At 37.3% G+C, this 23,502-nt stretch overlaps 1 protein-coding gene across 1 annotated transcript in view; it reads left to right on the top strand.

The window, feature by feature from the left end:
* The window catches only part of LOC139119540 (alcohol dehydrogenase [acceptor]-like), a 49,229-nt gene that overhangs the window by 18,436 nt on the left and 7,291 nt on the right, over positions 1 to 23,502 (top strand). The window contains exons 2-3 of the mRNA XM_070683383.1: positions 8,508 to 8,573; positions 9,238 to 9,383. Coding sequence (XP_070539484.1) covers positions 8,508 to 8,573; positions 9,238 to 9,383 — 212 coding nt within the window. The remainder of the gene's footprint in view (positions 1 to 8,507; positions 8,574 to 9,237; positions 9,384 to 23,502) is intronic.

The following is a 23,502-nucleotide window of genomic DNA, read 5'->3' as shown; positions in this document are numbered from 1 at the left end:
CTGTATAACTTTTACATTGAAATTAGTTTTAAACTGTTTGTCATTTTCTATCTTTACATTCATGGCATCTCCAATATTTACGAGCAGCAACGATTGTTTAATTCCTGACACCCAATTATCTGTATGTGCATTGTCCAGTTGACAACCATGATCATAAGCCTCATGAGTCAGTGTTGTATCTGCTTTCTTACTTATTTTTAACCAATATTTGACCGTTTGTCTTATGCTTGAAACAATTAGAGGATATATGCCCAGTTCCATTAAACATGCTATGTTGGATGCTTTATTATTCACTTTAAGTATGTGCTTGCAAAATTTAATGTGCAACTTTTCAATTGTGTTTGTTAAGTTTGTGAGTATGGTTTTTGCATTTGTGCATATGTCCGCAGTCCATACTTCTGTACAGTATAGCAGAATAGGTTTTATCATGGCATCAAACATTTGTAAATGGACCTTAATTGGAATATTTTACTCTGCAAAGAGTAACTGTCTCAATTTAAAGCATGCCTTCATAGCTCTGTTTTTCAAATCAATTTGTGCTCTGTTTAGTTTTCCTGTAATGTTTAACTTTATGCCAAGGTAAGTATATGTTGACACATTTTCCAACTCATTACCATGTATAGTAAATTTAAATTTGTTGAAAATTTTCCCCGATTTGTTGAAAACCATGATTTTTGATTTGAGAATGTTTATGCCTAAATGCCATTTTTCACAATAATGTCCTATTGAATTTATAGCATTCTGTAGCCCGTAGGTGTCTCAGATAGTAGAAGTGAGTCATCGGCATAAAGTAGACATGATAAAGTACTCCGTAATAAAGTTGGTGGGTCATTGGTGACACAATTAAGCGAATCTTTATGTCATTAATGTATAGGTAAAAAGCAGTGGGCTTAAGCCATCACCTTGCCTTATTCCTCTCTCCATGGGAAACTGTTCAGCGAGTCCCTCTTTCACCCTAATGCAACCCTTCGAATTTAAATAAATTGACTTAATGATGTTATAAAATTTCCCTGTGATACCATACTTAATTAGTTTGTGTAGAAGCCCCACATGCCAAATTGAATCAAAGGCTTTCTGAAAGTCTATGAAACAGCCAAAAATATATTTCCCCTTACTCAGATACTTTGTTGATTCAACTAATCTGCAAGATACTGGTCCAGCATGTCTGAGTATTCTTGACATAGATAGTCAGAACGCCAGATACTAACATATGCCCCCTGTGATCACACAGGACGCTTACTATAATTAGCCGTTGATACTGCTAATTTACGTTCCTCGACTGTTAAATCTTTGTATGGTGAACATCTGCAGCAAGTGTCACCAGATTAAGTGCACACATTCAGGACATAGATCTCTATTTACAAACATTCTTTGCTTGTTTAGAAACCCAACATTACTACAGAAAACAAAGGGGTTGGTCCATGCACGTACATGTACCATAAAACGTAAAGCCAATCTGGACTGTCTCCGCAATTAAGGAAGGTCATTAAATAAGTCAATTAGTAAGTAATCGGCAGGATGTTGCTAATATCATTAAATTAGTAAAGTATTAATTAATCGACAGGATGGTGCTAAATGTCATAGCATTCTATTAAACCATTGTGAGATTAACATCTGTGTAAATTAGCAATCAACTAACATGATCAGGGCTGTCAATTATAGCCGGTCACCGGGGGCAAATCGCCGTCTGACACAGGTCTTGCCGCCGCCTGTTTTCCCTATTCAAGGCTGCTATAATCTTTACACACGTCATGCTTTCCCAATTCTACCGTTGGCCGCGCTGTGCTACAGAGGCGCAGCCCCTAAGGCTCGTTGGTAGCCGATTTCTGATTGGTTTCAATCGGTACTGTCAAAAAGCTTTGCGTGTTCTGATTGGTTTCAATCGGTACTGTCAAAAGCTTTGCGTGTTCTGATTGGTTTTCGGACGTACACGATCGATATGGCTACGAAAGTCGACAGCCTCGTTTGATTTATGGGTCCAAAAAAGACCCTCGAGAGGCTCACACTAGCTCTGGATATAAAAGTAATGTCAATATTTGTAAATCATTTTATTTCCTGAGGAATTCAGTGATCGGGGTTTCAATCCATCAATGGTATAGCATGCAATGTAGATTTCACGCCGCGTCTGAGCAAAGTGCCATAGCATTACGTGTATTTAGCGACTGGAATTTTTGATTTGTTTTCCCGTTTGCAGATCGTGAACACTCTTTACAATGAGTAAGAATCGTTTACTCAACGCAAAAAAAAACTTTGTGGGGATTGACATAATTTTAGTGAGTTTGACTACCACTGAATTTGTTTGCACCATGCCGCCGTTCTATGAAATGTATTCTTACGGTAGTACATGCTGTGTGTACTGTGGTTGTTTCGAAGGCCCGAGTATTGAAGTTCGATAAATATTTTCAGACATCCGAAATCTTTCCTCAAAAGCAAATATCGGTATTCCGATCCTTCAAATCATTTACCAAGACCAACATTTTTTAATGTTTAGGGCAATCACAAACTTTGGCTAGGTTTGACTATATACTTTCGCGGTATCTTGCACGTACGGCGGTAAACCATGTTTTGAATATGGATATATCATGCATGAAGCGAAGTGAGCCTACCCACTTGGCCAGCGTGGGTTTCGACAAAACTCGGACTACTGTGAAGGATATCAGAATAGATAGTCATCAGGAGAAAAGATTTGATTGTATACTTTCACGCGCAAGGATTTACTACGTAAACAAATCAGCATATTCTCAATCTTGTCGATTGAGAGGCCGACGGACAACGAAGCCACGCAATTTCATTAGCGGATGTAAACTTGAGTATGTAATCGTTTGTATGACGTAGCGTCTACTCAAATTGTCTCTGGTAATGGTCTCGTATTTACCCCATTACATTTGTAAATTTTCACACTGGAAATTCATAGCCGGTAACTCTGAGGAGAGGTCTTGAAACAGACAAATAAAATTACAGCAGCATCAACCAGATGTAAATTGGAATTTTTTGTCGTGACGTTATGACATCAGTTTTGCAGTGGGGACAAGATTTTTTAAAATTCTAATTATACGATTAGCTGTTTTTGAATGGGAACGTATTACAATTTTTGAATTACTTTCTGCAGATGTTGTTTCTTAAGAAATAGTTTCTGCAGGTGTTGTTTCTAAAGCTACATCTGAAGAAATAGTTTTTGCAGATGTACTTTCTGAAGCTACTGTTTCATCAGCCTGAGATATTGAGGTATTGTCAGCTGGTACTGCCCTACAAGCCTTGGGCTTGGATGAGTACTTCAGTGATTCTGATTATGGTTCAGATTATGATCTTTATTAAGCAGGTTGTAATTCAACAGAATTTATATGCAAATAATAATAACCTGGTGTATCAATAAACATATAAACTCTGAATACTTCTGTTTGTCTTTCATAATTTATTTCACAAGATTCAATTTCATGTTACTTTTGATACTTCAGTTATAATAAACTTGACAGTAAATTGCCCTCAAAAGTGCCACCGCAGGCCACCAATTGAAGATGAATAATTAGGAAAGCTTCAGCTTCAGGAGGGGGACACCCCCTCCTGGCCTCCCCCGCGTGCGCTTGCCGCACGCCTTGCTCCGCTTCGCTCCGTACAAGGCTGTTCCCTCCTGTTCTTTCACTTGTACCCTTCTATTCTGAAAAACATTGACAGCCCTGCATGATATTACTACTTGTCTTTGCACGCTATTGCAGCATTGTTAGATCAACATCCGTAACAAGATTCATCAAATTTGGTGCAGTATATCTGGAAATATCACACAATCAACATTATCGATAAAATCCAAAAATCAATTTTTTGGATTTTATAGTGACTCATTATTATCGATGAAATCCAAAAATCAAATTATTTGTACACACATGCACCTTTTTACTTGCCACTTCAAGCAAAATACATTTACATGAATTATCACACATATAAATGTAGAGATGTGACTAGTTTTTATGGGAAAAATGTTAATAATTTGCCCAAGAGTCTCACATGTATTGTGATTTGATATTTTTGGACGAAGCACCATACCAGCCACATTTGCTTTCCTTCAAAGGGGTGGGGGAACTTCAAACTTATAGCAAGTCAGGGGAGAGGACTTGAACACATTGCGAGTTTGTTAGAGGGTATTTGAAAAAAATTTAAGAACTTTTTTGAATTTCCCGCCCCCTCTCCCTCCAGAGATGGATGTGAATGCAGCCTAAATATACTAATTAGTAGTTAATGGCATGGTACTACTGAAGGTCTTTGCACGCTATTACAGCATTGAGAGGTAAACATCTGTACCAGGTTTCATAAAATTTTCTGCAGTAATTCTACACATATTATCACCTTTATGATGAAAAGTCATTAAATATGAAAATCAGTAACCAATTGGCATGAAAGTGCTAAATGTTTGTGCATGCTATTACAATATTGTGAGAACAGGATCTGTGCCATGTTTCATTAAACTTGATGCAGTATTCCTGGAAATAGCCGCTAATTATGAAAGTTTATCAAATATGAAAATTACCAATTAATTGACACAATACTGACAAAAGTCTTTGTGTGCTATTAGAACTTTGTGTGGCCAATATCTTTTGAATTTTTGTGAAGTCTCTCCAGAAATACAGCTCTTTTTCAAAATTACTAACTATGAAAATAAATACTAATTATGCATACCACATTAAAAGCTATGAATGTGTTTATGTATGTCATAGTGTACTATCCTTGTACTAAGTATGAAAGCAATTGACCCAGGCTTGTCTAAGACAGACGGATGAACCCATGGAGGCCAATGCATAAGTCCCCCTAACTTCGTCCTACAAGAAACACATGATTAACAGAATCAAACCCTTTGGAAAAACAATAAACACACTGTCGACCTCCTTTTTCCTGTTAAATGATGAAGCAGCAAAGTCAACATATGACACATGATTTGTTTGAGTAGAACAATACTTAACAAACCCATGGTTGTTATGAATCGGAATTATATATCATTATTGTAAAAAGAATTAAGCATCACTTTCTCAAAAATGTGCTAATTAATCAAGGCAATGAAACAGGTCTATAATTTGTGACATCAAATTTTGAATGACTTTTTTGAAAATCGAAAATATCAATATTATGATGGAAGCGCTCATTATTTATTATTCAGTAAGAGTTCTAGATGCGTGAAATGGCCGGCTCTCTTAAGAAGTATATTGTGAAAAATCGACCAGTTTAAGAGTACTGTTTGCAAGGAAACGCTTTTAGTTTCAATGCAACCGTTCAAAAAACAGCAAAGTAGAAAGTGGGCGCCGTCATTCGATGAGATAGTTTAGAGTACAGCGACACACACCAAATATATAATTATTCATGTTACTTATGAACTATATAATATTGCAATGATTCAGTCCTTTTGTGAGCGAGTGTATTCCTGTCAGGTTATCGTAGGTAAACCTAGTACCTAGTAGCGCTCCCTTTATTGAAGAGACTCGTTTCACACAGTTTTCGACTCGTTTCACACAGTTTATAGTACGTTTCCGTCAAATACACACGATTGTGCATAGATGCAGACTGAGTCATGTACATACATACACATACATACATACATACATACATACATACATGCATGCGTGCATGCATGCGTGCGTGCGTGCGTGCGTACATACATACATACATACATACATACATACATACATACATACATACATACATACATACATACATACATACATACATACATACATACAGAGACCGTGATATTGACTCTTACTATTCTCGACAGCTTACATAAACAACACAGAAGAGGCAGTGCGCTAGCGCTGTTAAAATGAATTTACAGGATAATGAAAAACTATAGTTAAATTTTCTGTCAGCAGTGTAATATAAAACTGACGTTTCGGATGTAATCTTTTTACGTCATTTTGTGAGTAATGGATCGTCGGAAAGACTGAATAAATTACGCAGAAAAACAAGCGCGCTAACGACCGATCAAAAGAAACGATAGAGAAACATAAAATACAATTAACTAAAATAGTTACACAGACGGACGGACGGACTTTTGTACTCATAGGAACATCTGGAATGAGAGTCGGCTTTCCTTTTATTCTCCTTAATGAGGAGTCATCTTGTACAACAAGAGAGCTGTATGTCTGTCTGTCTGTGTGTATGTATGTACAATAAACTAAACTAATTAAAATGAGGACACAACAGACACAATTAGCGAAGGAACGGGGAAGCAGTGAAGTCACTTTGACCCCAGCAGATGTCAGTGAAAGAAAGCTCTCTTGTTTTACCAGATGACTCCTCATTAAGGAGAATAAAAGTAAAGCCGACTCTCATTTCAGATGTTCCTATGTGATGGAGTACAAAAGGAATTTCCACAGAATTAATTCAATGACAGTATAGTACGTAGTTGTTCAGCAACAGCGTGGCCTCTGTGCACAGCTATTTACAAATGCATCACATCTTTTGCATCTAATATAACTTTGTATCTGAGCAGGTAAACGTGAAGAAAATACGAAGCATTACGTCTTTGAATGGTTGCTTTGTTTCCGTGACTGTGTAATGTATCCAGTCTCCTTCACATCCCAACTTACACGCTTGCATAGGTATGCATCTGAAATGTCAATGTTTGATAGCTCTCTGCCAGCAGTATTTTATGCCGCATAAACCAGCTTGTGGTGTTACTTTATAGTCTATTGTTTTTTTTTCATAAATCAAAGTCAACTCACTATTTGTAAGTAAATCGAGAGATATCAAATTTCAGAAATTATGTTATGTTATTATGCAGTCAGCTATTCCATCTTACGTTGGCGTAATTATCAGCAATGTGCTTTTATAGAAATGGGATTAAATGTACATGTTTCAGTGTTAGTATGCGCGGTTGATTGTGTTAGTTCAACGGTAAATAGTAAAAACACTAAAACACTTACATGCATGATGGTGTCGTGTAACTGTTACATTGTTTCGATGGGACTTGATACAGATAGGCATGCACTTGTATGTATATCGAGTAACTAGAGTCTCTTGTCAATTTTTGAAATTTATTCGAGTTCGTGGATTTCATGTGAAGATAGCTAGGATGACATAAATAACTACCGGTAGCGTGATGAATGGGCCACTTCGATGACTCACAACCTGATAGAGGTCAGTTATTATTGTCGAGAATATGAGAGATTTCATATGTTCGAGCTGGTCCTGGCTTTGAATAGAAGAATCTGGTTGACCTAAGATTGAAGTTTGGAACTTCCTTTCGACCGTAAGATTATAACAATTTCATAGCAGACTTTCATCTATAATGTGAGTTGCCTAAAAGGGTTGCTCGAAATAAGTCGCTTCAGTAAAATTGTCCAAAAATCATTAGTTATGCTGATAAGCACTAATTATGCAAGCAACATCAAAAGTTATGAATGTCCATATGTACGTCATGGTGTATAATCCTCGTACCAAGTCTGAAAGGAATTGGGCAAGGCTTGTCTGAGATATCTGCGTTGACGGACGGACGGACGGACGGATGGAGGCAAATCCATAAGTCCCCCTAACTTCGTCCGCAGGGACTAAGATCATGGTGTTGAAGGTGTACACAAGAAACCTATGATTAACAGAATCAAAACCCTTTGGAAAATCAGTAAACACACTGTTGACCTGCTTTTTCATGTTAAATGATGAAGCAAAAATGTCAACACATGACGCAAAATTTGTTTGAGTAGAACAATGCTTCACAAAGCCATGTTGTAAATCGGAATTATATAACATTATTGTACAAAGAAGTGAGCATCACTTGCTCAAATATATGCTACTTAATCACGGCAATGAAAAGGTCTGTAATTTGTGACATCAAATTGTAAATGACTTTCGAAAATCGCAAATATCAATATTAGAGGGGAAAGCGCCCATTATTTATTATCCATTGAGAGTTCAAAACATTTGAAATGGCCCGTTCGCTTGTGAAGTATTTTGGATTTTAGTCATTGTCATAATGACTATGTTGTAGTTTATATGTTGCCTTTGCAAGAAAAAGTATTTAGTTTCAATGCAACCGTGCAAAAACAGCATTTTAAGTCGAAAATAGACTCCGTCGAGTTAAAAACGATGAGATAGATTAGAGTACACCGACAATCACCAAATATAAAATTCTTTATGTAACTTATAATATTGCAATGATTCTACCAATCGATACCAACATCTTTGGCAGTCCTTTTGTGAGCGAGTGTATTTCTGTCAGGTTATCATAGGAAAACCTGGTACCTAGAAAGCAGTGCTGCCTTTATTTAAGAGACTCGTTTAACACAGTTTTCGACTCGTTTCACACAGTATATAATAAGTTTCCTTCAAATACTCACGATTGTGCATAGATGCAGACTGAGTCCTTGCCAAGATTGCAAAGAATCTTATATTTTAGCACGGATCATTGAGTATATCAAACCTTGGTGGAGCACAAACACAGTCTTTAATTCATGTTAGTTAAAATGATTGAAATCTATATTATTGTTACATGTTCGTATTTTTTAAAAATTATTCATCGGCTTTACTAGACAGCTCCGCAGAAATATGCTTGTTACGCCATGAGAGATCGTCGCTCAGTCTGGAATAAGGGAAAGGTAAGACTGCAACTAATGTTCAAGAGCTTTTGTTATTGTTTAGTGTCTCGCTTCGTAGGAGAAAAAATGCGTGGCCATATGACATGTTGACTTAGCGTTCAGTAGGCAGAGAAAAAAAGTATCTACGCTTCTACTGAAAAAAAAGAATTAAGAACTAAGACTTTGATAGACGAGTTTGCTTAATTTTCTGATTATACCAATATTGAAGCAAATTTTAGAAATATATTTGGGATTTCATTCAGGAAAAAACAACACTTTTTAAAGGTATACTGTCATCTGTTCCAATTTTACCACAGTTATCATGGAAAGAGAAAATCTTACCAATCACAGATTTTAAGCGGGTGGCCACTTTTTAAAAACAGCGCCCTCACATAGACATTTTGATTACCAAGGAACACCCCTTTGACCATATATGGGCATATTTAGATTACAGGTGACTGTATACCTTTAAATAATAAGACCGTACATGTGTGTGTCGACTCTGGTAAAGCATAGACCCTCGAGGGTCTATGGGTAAAGGAGCGTTCCTTTAGCTGGAACTAACTTTCCTCGGTTTCGCTCTTAACTTGCAATCGCTTTTCGACTCTCAAAAGAGTATTTCGTTTTCAGCGACAAACGACAAGTCTCCTAATTTGATCTAACAATACTCACTTCATATTAATAGGTTCTTGGAGGGTCGAGCAGTATAAACGGTATGAAATACGTAAGGGGCTGCAGAGCAGACTATGACTCATGGGAGAGACTTGGTGCCGAAGGATGGGGCTATGACGAAGTGTTTCCATATTTCTTGAAATCAGAAAACAACACAAAGTAAGTTGCTGTTGTGAATATATTCATCTTTAAAAAGTAACGATTTGTCAAACAGAATTTTTCCTTCTGATCTTAGCCGCTGCTATTCGTAGCGTGAGAAACAGATTGACATGTACAACGCCGCGACTGGGAAGATTCACAGTACTCTTTACCACATCCCGCATGCAATGCATGTACGTCAGAGCCGAGTATAATAACAGATTAAATTGATGGCTGAGTGGACAGGCCAAAGAATGAATAAATGGAAGAACTTAATCTCGATAAGAGTTGAATGGCCTGTCTTCAATTCAGTACTGAGTTCAATGTCTTTTAACCCTTCATACTGTATTTACAAAATTGTAAAGATGAAAAAATGTGACAGGAAAGTATAATCGTTGTTCTAAACCATCGTTACTCTTTTTATTTCTTAATTTCATTACGTGAAATATGTACCGCCAATAATCGTTGAAAACTGACATCTATTGTCATAATCATAGTAATATTTCTCGAGGGAAGTGTATTTACGCAAATCAGTTGCAAGAAACTAATCATTTAGTTATGACAAGAATTAATACATTCGTTTTAATCTGGTTTATACTCTTCCTTTGAAATATTTGGATAAAAACCTATTTAGTCTCTCATGTGTGAAAAATGTCTTAAACAAGCAAGCATTTGAAGATGTGGAATATTTTTACCTTATTCGTCGGGTGTCAGATATATAATTTTGTCAAAAGAATAGGCCCTGCTTTGCCATCTGTATTTGAGAAATTTTCAAGTACACTACGAACGCTTAAAAGGTTATTTAAGCAATAAAGCACACCAAGCGACGGTATACCACGAGATTTTGGTCAGTTCATGACATAAGCTTATATCGCTCGTGTGTATATGAAGTACACTGGTCATGGCTGAGTGGTATACCGTCGCTGGGTGTGATTTATTGCTATTATATTATAACATAACAGACTGTAATGAAATTCTGACATGGAACGTCAAAAAAGCATTTTTTCTCTTGTCGAGAGCCCGCGCGTAAGTATGCCAACCGCGCTTATCGTGACCATACCACGGTTCTTTTCACGTCTCGGCCAATCATATCGCTGTATTTGCATCATCAATACAGTGGTAGGTATAATTAAGCAATAACGCACACCTAGCGATGGTATACCACGAGATTTTGACCAGTTCACGACATATATGCACGAGCGATAGCGAGTGCATATGTGAAGTGAACTGGTCAAACTCGAGTGGTATACCTTCGCTTGGTGTGATTTATTGCTATTATATCATAACAGTATATTGAAATTCTCGCATAGAACGTCAAAAAAAGGATTTTGGCTCTGGCCGAGAGCTCGCTCGTGATTTTTTACCGAAGGCAACACCACGCACGAAAAATCATCCATATCTCAATGAACTGATAACGCCACTGATAAGAAAAATACCGAGACTCAAAAAGAGTTACACGGGAAGAACTTTCTATTATGTTATTACAATCGTTATCATTCTAAAATATATCGCCAATATACCACGGTTCTTTTCTCGTCTCGACCAATCAGATCGCTGCATTTGCGCGTTCAATATACTGGTATGATATAATACCAATATCGCCTGTTCCTCTGTCGTATCAGCATAAGTGTCATTTAAGACTTGAATGCTGATACGACGCAAGGAGCTGGCTAGTATATATTCGGTTAAAACCGATTAATCGGACAGTCATGCTAGGAATCTTACAAGTGCGAGAAAAAAACATCTGAAGTTTTTAGGATTTACTTCTATTCTGCCTTGCGCATAAACATTGAAATGTTCATATAAACAGGCTTGATTCATAAAATATACAAGTTTTTTTACCCAAGGCAACACCACGCACGAAAAATCATCCATATCTCAATGAACTGATAACGCCACTGATAAGAAAAATACCGGGACTCAAAAAGAGTTACACGGGAAGAACTTTTTATTATGTTATTACAATCGTTATCATTCTAAAACCTGTCTCTGCTTTAAATCTCTCCCGATTTCGATCATAGTACGGGAGTCGAGAAAGTGTAGCCATTGATTGTTTACACTGAGAGTTGCCATATCAACGCGCCACGTGCTCATTACATATTTGGAGGTAGACCGTGATGTGAGAACCGTAGAATGTTTGCTAGAGCTCGTCTAAAAATTATTAACTCCAATGGAATAACCACGGGATAACATTACAAGCTTCAACATATATATTATTCCCCCATTTAGCTACTCGAAATAGCCCTTCAAGCGTTTTTTGTCGGCGACATCGTAGAGGAGAGTGGCAGCTATTTTGTTTGTTTACTTTGTTTACTATCAAATGGAAATGTAAATCGAGAACACTCCGAAACTGATGATTTTTTCGCGCATATATCGACTTTGTCTTTAAAATATCACAACTCATATTTTACGGTAAACGTCCCTACGATGAAGCAATTTGGCAATTGGTATGTGACGAATTCGTTAGTCCGCCAATAATTCATGCAAGTTGGTCAAAAAACACCCATTTTGCTATATAAGGTACACATGTCGGTTTAGTTCTTCCGTGTGGTTTTTCAGTTGGGTATAACTAGGATGTCTCTTTGCGGTCATCTTCGATATCCCTATTCTCTGAATAATGCATGTCGCATCCTTCAAGGCATCAACATGTATCTGACCACTTGACTTGGAAGCCCAGTCTATTTTAATAGTATTCACACATGGTATACCCATACGTGCTACGGTTCTGACTCCCTAGGTACTTGAAAAACGTTCTAATTGGTTCTTTGCAACCTAAAATTGACAGCACGAAATCCGTGTCCAAATATTTCAACCATACGATAAAATAAGCACAACTCTGGTGTCAAAGATCAAGAAGAATACCTTATATAGAAGCATGGTTAATTTCTTCCAGGCTCTTCGCCCATTAGTCTGTTTGTGCCTAGTTTTATTGTGAAACATAGTTTAGATGCCTGAATGAAAATGTAACACAAAGATACTTAAAACTACGTATTCTTTCATCATCAAAAGAGACATGTTTCTGTTGTTGAAGGTTATCCACCTGCCTTGAAGGCGATAGTCCATGGTCTTCGTTCAATTAAGGTTTTAGATGCCATGGTTATAATACAGAGAAAGTCGATTTAGTAGGCACACAACACTAATAACTGCAGTAGCAAAAAGTGCAAGAACATAATTGAAATAGCAAATACGAAAGTTGAAGCAAATCTTGAAAAAGTTGAAAGCTACGATAGCTGAAAAGATAAATTCAGCTAAAAAATCTTCGAAAATACAGTGCAGAGTAGATACGTGCCTGTTCTTTCTCCATTAGATCTGAAAGGAGAACCGGAAATTGTACAAGGCACTTTCTTTGTTCTTGATCACACAAGGTTACATTCCTTTCATATCTTGTGCTCAGCAGGATGTTTTGTTTTTGCTTCTTCTGTATACAGTGAAGAGTATGTGAAGAACGGATTCCATAGTAAGGGAGGCTTGCTAACCGTATCTGACGTTTCAAGGGTTCCGAAATATTCCGAAATGATCATTGAAGGAGGTATTCTTTGCATATTATATAACCAAAAGCACCGTCAAATCTACACCACTTCATATAGAAGTATTTACATCAACCCCATCATTTGAAACAATCAGCTCCATTTTAATGTAATCCAACTCAAATTTAGAGTATGCCTGGCATGAGTGCATTGATTCCTTTGGCAATCAACCATTTAGGTAGTTCGTGCTCCAATTATTGTCAAGCAAACTTTCAACCATTCTCTTTCATAATCAAGAACCAGATATGAACTGAAAATGCTCATGCGTTTCATTATATATTGCAGTTATGTGTAAATTTGAACCTTTGCCACATGTTTGCAACTTCATTGAAAGTATTATGATCACCATCATGAACATTATTCACAACAAATTAATTCTAAAAGGTCATGAAGTATACAAATATAATTAGCAGAAATAAAATAATAAATGTCTTTGACTGCTGTCATTGTATCACCACTTAATATAGCAAGTGTAATTGCCTTTGGCCAAGTCCTTCAAACTCTATATGCCAGACTGTGAACGCTCATTAGATATGCAAATTATAAATTAGCTGACATTAAAATGTGAAATGACTTTCATATTCTTTCAACCTGGTATAATCATCGATGTACATGGAATGTTTTGCCAACTTTGATCGAGTGAATCCCAGTATATATCCCTAATTAGAAAAGATCATTAAATATGCAAATTAGGAATTGCCTGAAGAAAACTTTTTTCATTACTTTCAAAAGTGTTATATCAGAGAATCTTTAATGCATATGGCAAGTTTTATCAACTTTGGTATAGTCAATTCAGATCCCTAATTAGCAAAGTTCATTAAATATGCAAATTAGGAATTGGCTGAAGTAAAAGTGCTTAATGACTTTCAATAATGTTGAATCATAGTATCTTCAATATACATACCAAGTTTCGTCAATTTCTATCTAGTCAAATCAGATATATATCCCTAATTAGGAAAGTTCATTAAATATGGAAATTCGCAACTACCTTCATTGTCACGTCTTAATGGCTCCCACGGCTGGCATATCTTGGTGTGATCAATATTTGTAGCAAATCTCATCAAGTTGTTTGCAGCCGTTCTCAATGTATATCCGTTTTTTCTAAAATCATTAATTATGCAAATGAGCAAAATGTAAGCAAGCCACACACACTAAAAACTAATCAGTTCTTGTCATTTGCAAACTGAATTTATGTACCAGATTTGATTCTGATCTGATGAGCTGATTTTGAGATATCGAGCGCACAGACAGACAGACGGACAGACAGATAGAAAGACACACGTGTGTGAACACGTGAGCTAATAAAAAGTGAGGGTCAAGGTCCAAGTTTTGGTACTAGAGAAACAAATGACCCGATATTTGACACTAAAAATGGCTGCCATCCCTGTGTTATTCCAATTTAAGGAAAATAATTTCTAAGCCCGTTAACACTTTATTTTAACACCCCAACATTCAAAGTGAGCTCTCACTAGTGGTAAACCAAACCAGAACTATAATTGTTGAGAATCTGAATATCTGTCCCCAAGGCGCATTTTAACTTAATCCTTTGCGTGTCCGTCCGATTCTAAGAAAAGTGATATTCAGGAAGACAAAATGACAAAACATAAGTTAAGTTTCCCTGGTAATAAATAAAATAATTTCCGATCAAGGTACCCTTCCAAGAGCCCTATCTATGATGATTTTGAGTATAGACTAAAAATATTTCCAATGCTATTAAAGTGCTTGAAAACTTTCACCATCATTCTTCTTTGCTTACATCGTGTCCTTATCTTCTTTTTAGCGAAAGAAATGGGATACAAAACGGGCGATGTGAATGGTGTCGATCCGGTAAGCGTGTTATTTATATTGGTGGTAAATAGGCATGGGTCACTTCTTAAAGAGGCACTCCCACTTGGTAACATTTTTAAAACACATTTTTTTAATGCCAACGGTCGATATTTGACGTGGCGACTCCGCGCGGATAGCGAGATATCGATAAAAACATGTCATTTCCCGAGCGTATTTTTCACATCCCGAAGTTTTACGATCGTTTGTGGTTATGACCCGAAATCCCCCGAAAGTGTGTTGTTGTGCTGATTGACGATATTCTAAGGAGTCCAAAAACGTTCGAATGACGCAATTAATTTACCTCCTACTGCGATGACTTTATATTCATTATTATCAATGCCTTTACCTCTGGTGATTCTTTTTTAAAATTTCTCCTTAGTTTTTGTCGTTTTCATTATTCTCAATCAGTGGTATTAAATTTTTAAACAATACCACATAGATGTCAGTTTTTACGTGTAAAATATTAGTTGCATCTTATGACTACATTTTTTCGTCTGCCACACAGTTACGCGTGGTTCGATACATAGCGGCCGCCGCGTGTGGTATGCGCGCATACCACGCGGCGGCCACTATGCATACTATGTTTCAACCGCACCTATCTGTGCTAGTCACCTATGCGAATTCTGGTGGAATCAGCAAACTTTGTTTGTCGTTTTTTTGCACAGTCAGAAGGACTCGGTTTTCTCACATGGGACATGACCGCTCACCGACGCGAGTGGTACTGCTGTGGCGTACAGCAGCGTCAACGTAGACTCGTACTCCATAGCTAAGTTGACAATGGCCCCAGTGCCGAACGTTCTATGTTCGGAAGCTGAATTCAGGTGGGCCATCGGAATTCAAACTTTACCTTTTTTGAGGACATGTTTTTATCGATATCTCGCGATCCGCGTGCAGTCGCCATGTCAAATATCGACCGTTGGCATTAAAAAAATGTGTTTTAAAAATGTTACCAAGTGGGAGTGCCTCTTTAACTTGACTTTTGTTGAAAAGAATTGAATCTATTGTAACCTGGGTGGTGTTGTTAAGAGACCTGTAATTTCGAATGTAAGAGTTCCTTAGGAAGACTAGCATGAAAGATAAGTGATTCAATCTCTTGCTCGGTTTGTACTTGTAGCCTCCGAGCGTGTGTCTATGTTGAATAACGTTTACTCGGAGCATTTAGCTAAAGAGAATATTTGTTCGCTCGAACTTTTACGATTCTCTTCTGATCTACCAAAAATGTTTGCCTTTTTTTTCGAAAATCGAAAATTTATAATTTTATCTGTCACAGTAAAAATTGTAACAACATAGTTCGGTTATTGAACAATTTTTTTTTGAGATTGGGGATTTGGCCGAACGGTTTTGTCTGTGGCTTCTCCGCTAGGTGACTAGGTATCGTACGTTGTGAGTTCGAACCCTGTTAAAACCACCATATTTTCTACCCTGGGTTGATAGCTCTGCCAGTGCTGGACAGAAATTGTCACCGAGGCTGTCTTTCGCCCAGTTTAAGCGATGTATTCATTGCTTCAATAAAGTTTGTGTGCGATGTACAATAGTGAGCGTACCAGCGTGAGTACTTCACGAACTCTACCGCGAGTGGATGGCCGAGTAACAACTTAGCTTGGTTATTGAACCAATCTTTTTTGAGATCGGGGATTTGGCCGAAAGGTTTTGTCTGTGGCTTCTCCGCTAGGTGACTGGGTACCGTACGTTGTGAGTTCGAACCCTATTGAAACCACCATATTTTCTACCTTGGGTTGATAGCTCTGCTGGTGGACAGAAATTGTCCCCGGGGCTGTCTTTCGCCAAGTTTAAGCGATGTATTCATTGCTTCGCTTCGATAAAATTTGTGTGCGATATATGATAGTGAGCATACGAGTGTGAGTGCTTCACGAACTCTACAGCGTGGGGAGGGGTCACAGTAAAAAATTGTAACAACTTAGCTCGGTTATTGAACCGATCTTTTTTTTGATTGGGGATTTGGCCGAACCGTTTTGTCTGTGGCTTCTCCGCTAGGTGACTAGGTATCGTACGTTGTGTGTTCGAACCCTGTTAAAACCACCATATTTTCTACCCTTCGTCTGTGGCCTCTCCGCTAGTTGACTGGGTACCGTACATTGTGAGTTCGAAGCCTATTGAAACCACCATATTAACAAGGCTTATCTTAGGATGAAATTCAAATATCGGTAAATGTTAAAGGTAATTTCTTTCACCAGTACCAAACTTTTCACGGCGAACACTGATATTTATTGTGCATTTTGCAAGAGAATATTTGAACATTTCTTGGAGGAAAGTTTAAGCAAAGTCTATTTTGCAAGAGAATATTTGAACATTTCTTGGAGGAAAGTTTAAGCAAAGTCTAAGTCCTTCACTTTCAAGGCGAGATCTACTTCAACATTGTCCCTCATTATCGTTTATTGGCGCAGATTGGCTTCCATTACATCCAAGTGAACATGAAGGATGGTAAACGACGAAGCATGGTAGATGATTATCTGAATCCTGTGATGAAGCGGGAAAATTTGTCGGTTTGGACCGATACATCTGCGACAAAAGTAAGAAATGCTGTCAGAAGATTTCTTTAATTTTTTCCGGCAAGCCCAAGAAAAATCCGTAAATCATGACAAGATGACGAAATCACCGATGTCAGTCAATCTCTATGATCTATCAGTTTTAAGGAAAAGCTACACATGTATAAAGAAATCTTGATGTACTGACTTCTCAGAGTAAACTTTCAAGCAACTCTGAACAATATATTGTGTTATCAAAAAGGAGGGCTGAAATCTTGTGGGGGTCCAGACATTTCGCACCAAAACCAGCTCGCTCCGCACAACTTCGCCCAAAAACCATTTCGTATCAAAACCACCTCGCCCCAAGTGCTACTTCGTCCAACGCCACTTCGCCCCAAGTACCACTTCGCCCCAGTATAATACCATCATAATTCTACCAACTTGTCTAAAACATCGATACCACGATGTGCTGACATAACGTTGTTTTTACCTGCAACTTGGAAGCATTAGTGTTTCAGGACATTTTGGTTACCACGAACCATTTATTCTTGCTTAAAACCGCAAACGGTATATTAGTGAAAAGGGAAAAAAACGCAAACTACTACATACTAGCCTACAACTAAGGTGCCGTGCGCGGAATTGCACGATGTCATTTTCTCGAAATGTGTAAACTTTGAAGATTTCAGACCTGGGATGATGGAAAGATGGCAGTGGTTGGTTATTTTCAGGTTTACCGGTTGGCGATAAGTTTGGGTGAAGTGGTGTTGTTGTAGTAGCGAATGGTTTTGGGCGATGTGACTTTTGGGGCGAAGAGGTTTTGGTACGAGGTTGTTTTGGTGCGAAGTGGTTTTGTCGCGAAATGGTAAGGGACGAAATAGTATGGTGCTAAGTGTTTTGGTGCGAAGTGTTTGGGAACCAATCTATTGCAGCAGAAGAGTTTCATGATTTGCCTTACGGTACTGAAACTGGCAATCCCGATCCCGCCAAGTCTTTCTAAATATATCATATCACACAGTTTGCAAATCGAGTATGGATAGATTGTAGTACGGTATTATTTTGCGAATAAAAGATTTTGAAATACAGTTTAGTCAAAGAAATAACTTGGAAGTTAATAACTGCCTTCTACATAGTCAATGAAAACTGGCTCAAGTGGTGGTAGCTGGTTTATAAAACGTGAGTAAATATGTATCTAATAATCATGTTATCATGCATTATATCTATACATCTCACTGCGTATATATATGTTTAGCAACACAAGAAGTCATAACTCACTGCTTTAAAATTTCAGATTGTCTTTGAGGGCTGGAAAGCGAACTCAGTCGAAATTCTTAAAGATGGCAAAAGTAGCACAGTTCACGTGCGCCGAGAAGTAATCATTTCAGCAGGATCCATAGGATCTCCCCAGGTAAATGCTTAACGCCTGCAACAGCGCCATTGGTTGTCTCGTTCACGGAAAACCTGTAAGTTATGATGCCGGTGATTGGGATACTTGAATTACGCGAATTTCATGATCGTGACTGTTGCCACTGGTGTGCTAAAAGCAATATTGCATAGTGATATCAGTGCGCAATCTGCAATTTTGCCGAATAATTAAAGACGATAAGTAGTATTGTAGTAGGAAGAGGAGCTTATATTTTTGACTCCCGTTTGCCATACAAATATGGCAACTGGAAGGTTATATGGTGGGTAAAAATATGTATGTAATATGTCTGTCAGCTTGTCTTCTGTCTGTCTGTCTGTCTGTCTGTCGAACATGCATGCATGCATGCATGAATACATGCATGCATGCATGTATGTATGTATGTATGTATGTATGTATGTATGTATGTATGTATGTATGTATGTATGTATCTATGTATCTATGTATCTATGTATGTATCTATGTATGTCTCTATGTATCTATGTATCTATGTATCTATGTATGTACCATTCTCGCAGGCCAGAGCAATAATTTCCGCTCCGCTGACCTACGCAAAAATCAAGGGTGATAAGACTCGCCGAAGAGGGCGTGGTGTACGACGATGTGTATGTACGTACGTATGTATGTATCTATGTATCTATGTATCTATGTATGTAAAGTAAAAATAATTATGGTCCTGTTTTATGTATGTATGTTTGTATGTATGTATGTATGTATGCACGCATCTATCTATCTATCTATGTATGTATGTATGTATGTATGTATGTATGCACGCATCTATCTATCTATCTATATATTATCTATCTATCTATCTATCTATCTATCTATCTATCTATCTATCTATCTATCTATCTATCTATCTGTCTATCTATTTATGAATGTATTATATCTGTAAAACTTGCAAAAAAGTGAGAACAGCTGCAAGGATCAAGTTGATTTTTGGTGTAGTTTTGCCATAAATAATGTAGATGTGCCGTTGTTGAAATGAACATGTCAGCGTAGAAAACATTCAAATGCCGTAAAAAAGGTGAAAATGGTCAAAAATCAAGACCTCAGGAACTTCTCATCTGATCATTGTCATACTTTGCATTTAAGTACCTTAGGCCACACAAGTTTAGCCGTATTGATTTTATGCAAATATTGGCTCTTTTCTATTTTTAATGATTTCTTTCTCTATCTTTTTTTTCATTTTTGTTAAAATATTATCTAAAAACAAGTCCTTATGCTTCATAATTTTGATCCATTGAAATCATGGTGAAATTTGCATAATTATATTTTTGGGCAATTTTTGGTCAAAAACTCTTCTTTTGGAATCTGTTTATCCAATCACTTTCAAAGTAGGTGCAAAGGTCATTATGAGGTGGAGCATTTGATATTGTTTGGGTATGAGATTGATTTGCACTCGAGTGGAAATTTCTTAGTAATCATTCTGTAGGAATGCAATGCCATTTGTTTTATAGTATTCAGTATTTCTAATTCTGATGCTATAGGGCTAGTAAGCATAGACCGATAGCCAAGATATGCAGAAGGTTGCATAGGTTTAAGTTCACGTTTGATTCAGATCTAGTTTTAGCACAGGCTTTCCGATTTTCCCCTTTTGCTGCAACCCGATCTTCCCTTATTAACATATACCTCATATAATTCGCCAAGGACTTCTCCAACCCAAATTATATCCCGATCCATGAATTTCCATAAATACGGATAGTTTTCAATCGGATTCGAACCCACAACATACGGCATCAGTCGCCTAGCTGAGAGGCCCGAGACAGAACTAGTCGGCTAAATCTCCACTCCCAAAAAAGAGTGGTTCAATAGCCGGCTAAGTTGTTACATTTATCTGACTGAGACCTTTCAACACGTTGTAGAGTTCGTGAAGCACTCACGCACGCATGCTCACTATCATACATCGCACATACACACTTTATCGAAGCGAAGAAACGAATTTCATCGCTTTAACTGGGCGAACGATAACCTCGGGGACAATTCTGTCCACCAGCAGTGTTACCGACCCAGGATAGAAAATACGGATAGTTTTCAATCGGATTCGAACCCACAACATACGGCATCAGTCGCCTAGCTGAGAGGCCCGAGACAGAACCAGTCGGCTAAATCTCCACTCCCAAAAAAGAGTGGTTCAATAGCCGGCTAAGTTGTTACATTTAAACCTTTATAAATGCTGTACTGACTGCGAACAGATAGTCTTTCACACAAATGATGATGTGACGTATTTATCCTCCTACATGAGGTTGTTATCCATTCGAATACGAACCTAAACGACTTACCCTTTTGCTCACACTTTCCCTAAGCAACTTTACACCTTTCTCTTTCAAAATCAAGCAACAAATGGAGGGGGGAGGTCATGTACATTTTTGTACCAAAGACATAAATGTACCGATATTTACAGATATTTGAAATTTAAGAGGGCGCTGCACGTAACACAGCATATTTTGCTCAAAATAACTTTTTCTGCAAGGATTCATGCAATTTTATGTAATTTGTTAACCCAAGATTAAAATAATGTTTGGGTTCACCTTTTAGGTTATCAAGCAATCGTGAGTTAGATCAGAAGAAGGGTAAATTTATGCAAATTTATGCACATCGCTCGATTTCCTTGCTTCTCCTTCGTCCCAATTTCAAGATTTCCAAAGAATTAACTTCACTCTAACTGTGTCAAATTTTCCGAAATTTCATATTATGTTCTAATAGTACTATTTAACCGATCGACAGTGAAGTTCTTAGATTTTGAATAAAAGGCATTTTAATTTTGCTTATCATGATTTTAATCACTATTTTTGAGTGTCAGTCTACCAACCCTTGCCATTTTAGAATGAGGATAGATAATGCACAATAAAATTCATTTTTTTCTACATATACTCTTTTTTCAAGTGAAATGTTAAATTTCAGAAAATAGTGTCAAATTTTTACTTAAAATAATGTTTATCATTAATACTAAAATTGAGGTTTTCTGCCCAACTATATACCCTATTCATTTTTCAAGTGAACTATTGCTTCCATACTAAATTTTAGGTTCTCTGCCTTTTGAAAATATATAGTATGAGGCTTTCCCTGTTATCTTTGATGAGAAATATTGCTTTAAAAAAACTGTTGGTAACGTCCCGTTCCACCTTAAATTAGGTCGCTATCCCTTCTCTGTAGGGGCACATTTAAGTTCCCGATTTTCACAAAACTTAGCCGATGAAAACCTTATTTACTCAATGAGTTTCTAATTGAGCCCCCACAAGTGTTTGACCAAAAGGGTATTGTAAAAGTTTGAGATTCAAATTATCTGTCCCTGAGGCACATTCTGCGTTAAAAGAGCATTGTTGTCAGTACGCCAATATTAACCACCGTAATTTGCAAAACATTTCAAACGATAGGATGTTTACTAACTTGATATTCGTATCACTATCCAAGAAATATTCTCATATATATTGTAGTCAGGGTCAAAAGGCGGCAATGTCAAGCAATAAATATGCATAGGTATTAGACTAAAGTTCAATGTAAAGGTCGACCATTAGGCATGCCCTGTATCTTTGTCTTTGACAGTTTCCTTTTTATCTCAGCAGTTATTCTTTTCTAGTCTTTTCTCTATCTGCCTCTCTCTACCTGTTTCCTTTTCTTACGATGTCAAACTTAAGGTGATAAAAGCTGTAAATAGCACAAAGCTAAAAGGCAAAAGCTAATAAAAAAGGAGACAGGAATTCCCAGAAAGTATGTCTCCGTTATCAAGTGATAAGTGACGGGATTTCGGGCTTTACCTCTCAATAGTGATTTAGTAGTTTTGCCGTATTGTACTAAATGTGTCACTTTGCTTTGCGTGAAGCATGCTAGCAGGATACGCTCACCAATTTCAGACACCAGGTACCATTGCTGAAGAGTGGTTCAAGATGACCCCATCGTTGTTTTCCTTTTCTTTCTGTTCTTAGACCTTGTAAATCATTACCCCTAAATGATACTGGTTATCGACTGTTTCGATTTCATATTCAAATATCCTTTTTTAGGTTTAAAACATGGCAAAATTCTTTTCCTCTGTAAAATATGATGCAAAATTAAAAGAATGCAATATATCATTGTTGACAATAGAATTCCAGAAGTGTGGATTAAAATTGAATTACTTGTATACTTACACTAGACGTTGCACACATTCAGGAATTTACAGACAATACAAAGTAATAACAAATAAAAGTTTCAAGTGATTCCGTTTTAAGATAGTATGTACCTTGAAAATAGATTAAAACTTTCACTTTAACTCATAATACCTCAATGAACTTTCAGCAGTTATCATAACAAAGCTAGAATAAAAATCAGAGGTCACCAGATTACTAGAGAAATAAATTACCCAACATTTGCCGATATTTGAAATCAAAATGGCCGCCATCCCTGTGGTAGCTCAAGGTGGAAAAAACTATCTTTTTTATTTTCACAAGATTAAGACGTTGGAAATGTTACTTACTTAAAGAGCTTCAAATTGGTCCCACGAGCGGTACACAAGGATGGTAAAACTTTGAGGGTCCTACTATCTGTCCTCGAGGCGCATTCTACCTTAAATATGTTTCATGTAATTAATTTCAGCTCCTGATGTTATCAGGTATAGGTCCTAGGAATCATTTGGAAACTTTGGGAATACCCGTGATTTGTGACCTTCCAGTTGGTGAAAACTTGCAGGTAATGACCCTTGACATAATTAAGTATGCCTTACTTAACCCTTTGCACCCTGACCCCCTGGTAGCCTATGACCTCATGCGGTTAAGGAGTATGTCATTATAGATAACTATACAAGACTTGTATTGAATACATGCTATACACTTACAAACAGTAACTTGACAAACATTTTATTTAGGACCACATAAGGACTGCAATCAGATGCAAATACACCGGAG

Source organism: Ptychodera flava, chromosome 20 (assembly GCF_041260155.1).
Source record: "Ptychodera flava strain L36383 chromosome 20, AS_Pfla_20210202, whole genome shotgun sequence".
Lineage (NCBI taxonomy): Eukaryota > Metazoa > Hemichordata > Enteropneusta > Ptychoderidae > Ptychodera > Ptychodera flava.
Note: the sequence above shows the minus strand (reverse complement) of the source record. Positions and strands in the feature narration are given on the sequence as shown.